Source organism: Bombus pyrosoma, unplaced genomic scaffold (assembly GCF_014825855.1).
Source record: "Bombus pyrosoma isolate SC7728 unplaced genomic scaffold, ASM1482585v1 HiC_scaffold_4725, whole genome shotgun sequence".
Classification (NCBI taxonomy): Eukaryota; Metazoa; Arthropoda; class Insecta; order Hymenoptera; family Apidae; genus Bombus; species Bombus pyrosoma.
Window position 1 is genome coordinate 1,739,396 of NW_025219985.1, and position 2,334 is coordinate 1,741,729.

At 50.4% G+C, this 2,334-nt stretch overlaps 1 protein-coding gene across 1 annotated transcript; it reads right to left on the bottom strand.

Annotated features, from left to right (window-relative positions):
• Positions 1–628: 628 nt before the first annotated feature.
• LOC122577498 lies at positions 629–1,990 on the bottom strand. Its single transcript, XM_043748832.1, has one exon. It carries the CDS (start codon positions 1,988–1,990, stop codon positions 629–631), a length of 1,362 nt encoding a protein of 453 aa, XP_043604767.1.
• Between the last annotated feature and the right edge of the window lie 344 nt (positions 1,991–2,334).

Sequence of the window (2,334 nt, forward strand, 5' to 3'; positions counted from 1 at the left end):
GCGAGAGATCGGCCTGAAGAGCCGTGGTGGATGCGTGGAACGTGGTTGTCGCGATTTGGGAAGTTGGACTCCCCCCGATTACCCAGCCGAATCGCGTTTTTTGCAAACGCAGCTCAGGTTCGTCCGGCTGTGATAAATTAATCTGGCCGACACACATCGCCGCAAGTGTTGATCCCGAGCTAAGTAAGACATCGATCGGAGCTGGTAAATGGAACCGTGGATCGGCTAATTTGATGTTTTTAGGTACGCCTAAACTCGCGCGATCGATGGTTTCGCTTGGGACTGAATCTGATATCGCCGGAATGACGAGGAACCTTAACGTTTGTTTATATGAGCCGTCCGTAGACGTTATCGTAGCCGTGAGGCGTCGTCTGGACGTAGTAGTCAAGGTGTTTAGTGCTCCAATCGGGACCGAACATCGATGCTGCTTTATTTGGAGCGTTTGAGCTAGTTCTTCTGTAATAAGATTCATACTGGATCCGGTGTCGAGCAATGCTCGACAACGGATTGGTTGTTGCTGGTTGTTAATAATGCGGATTTGGGCTGTCGTTACTAGATCGTTGGACAATGAGTCGGCTGCCTGTGGTCGTATGCGTTCGGTCGTTAATGCAGCCTTCGACTGTCGTTGTCACTTCTTCTGCGTTCGTTTCGGGCTGGGGGGCTGACTTGTAGGTGAGCTCGTTCGTGTTTTCCCCGTACCGGGTGCTCTAGATGAGCTACGAGTACTTCTTGGTGACGATGATGGGTCCGATCGTCTGCTGGAGGAGGAGGAGCTTCGACTTGATGCTGAGGAGCCCGGTCTTCTATCTTGCTTATCCCGATGCAGCATCGTGTGATGCCGTCGTCCGCACACGCAACAGGATCTGGCCTTGCACTCTCGCACTGAGTGCCCTTTCCTCAGGCAATTCACGCACAGCGATGCTTCCTTCACTTCCGTACGGCGACTACTCACGGATTTGGCCTTGAAGGTGGTACACTTCCAGATGGGGTGTTGCCCTTTGCAGGTGTGACATGTCGACCTAGTCTCTGATGTTATGAAAACGTTGCTCCGGGAAGCGGTTTGTCGGGGGCGAGTGCGCGTGGTCGTCTCTTTAGTTGACGGAGCCACGGTGCGGCTCAACTTGCCACAACTAGCTCGTTTTTCTAAAAAGGTTAGCAAATTTTCGACTGGTGGCATTTTCTTATCGGTTAGGGTGAGTTCCCAGCTGTTGACGATATCTCCATTAAGTTGGGAAATTAACATCCCATTAAGAACGATGTCTGTCAGGGATTCGCCGGTGAGTTTTAACGCACGTAGGTGTTGCTTGAAGTTTACAACAAGTTCTTCTACGGCTTCGGGTGTACTGTCCTTCATTTTGGGAAAATTTGCTATTGCATGCCAATGGTTCATGCAGAGTTGTCGCGGATTGTCAAATTTTTCTTTTAACGAAGCGAGTGCATTCGCGTAGTTTGCGTCTGTCGTGCCCAACGATTGTATGTGCTGCGCTGCTCTCCCGGTTAAGGAGGTGCGAAGATAATGCAGTTTCTGGACGGGTGTTAGTTTCTCGTTGCGGTCGATTGCAGACATGAAGGTGTCGTGAAAGGATTCCCAATCATCCGCGGTACCGTCGAATTTAGGCAAGTGCATCTCCGGTAATCTTACTGATATTGGTCCGGAATCAGTGCTAGAGTCGCGTGTTTCCGGAGTTGGAGTCGAGGGTTGTCGGACGTTCACTAGAAGCTTGCCTATCCGGTATGATAATTCGTCGAATTGGTCGGATACATCGAGACTGCGTGTTGGGTCTTCGTTGTCGAGAGATGCCATTTTGGCTTGGATAGCTTCGTATCCTAATCGAATCTCCTTCAGTTGTTCTTGCATGAGTATTAATTTGCTCTCTTCATAGTTACCGGATGCTTCACCATCCGTCACACGTTTTGTCAAACGTGTGAGTCGACCGAGCCAATATCCTCGGGTGCGACGCATGCCGACGAGCTTTTCGTCGTTCGACATTGTTGCCGTGGATTGCTGGAATCGAACTTGATGACACACTTAACGAGATTACCTCTTCGACGATGACACTCCTGACGTCAACGTAGGGATACACTTCCGCTGCTGGATGTGAATGGACACGTGGCACTGGGTGGTCACTAGTGAGTTCACCTTTCACTGGCACGTTATCCGGCTCGAAGGACCATGTATTTTCGCACGTTCGCGGGGAGACGCGATCAGGGAGAAGCGCGCCAACGGGAGTCGTAAATTCCCGTTACGATAGACTAATCGACGCCACGAATCGTACGATCCCTTATTTCTTGTGGGATAATAAGGGTGATTAATAGAAATAACGCTGAGGTTGA

What these genes read in the sequence shown, in the direction of transcription:
- LOC122577498 (XM_043748832.1), bottom strand. Translation starts at nt 1,990, where the DNA reads ATGTCGAACGACGAAAAGCTCGTCGGCATGCGTCGCACCCGAGGATAT.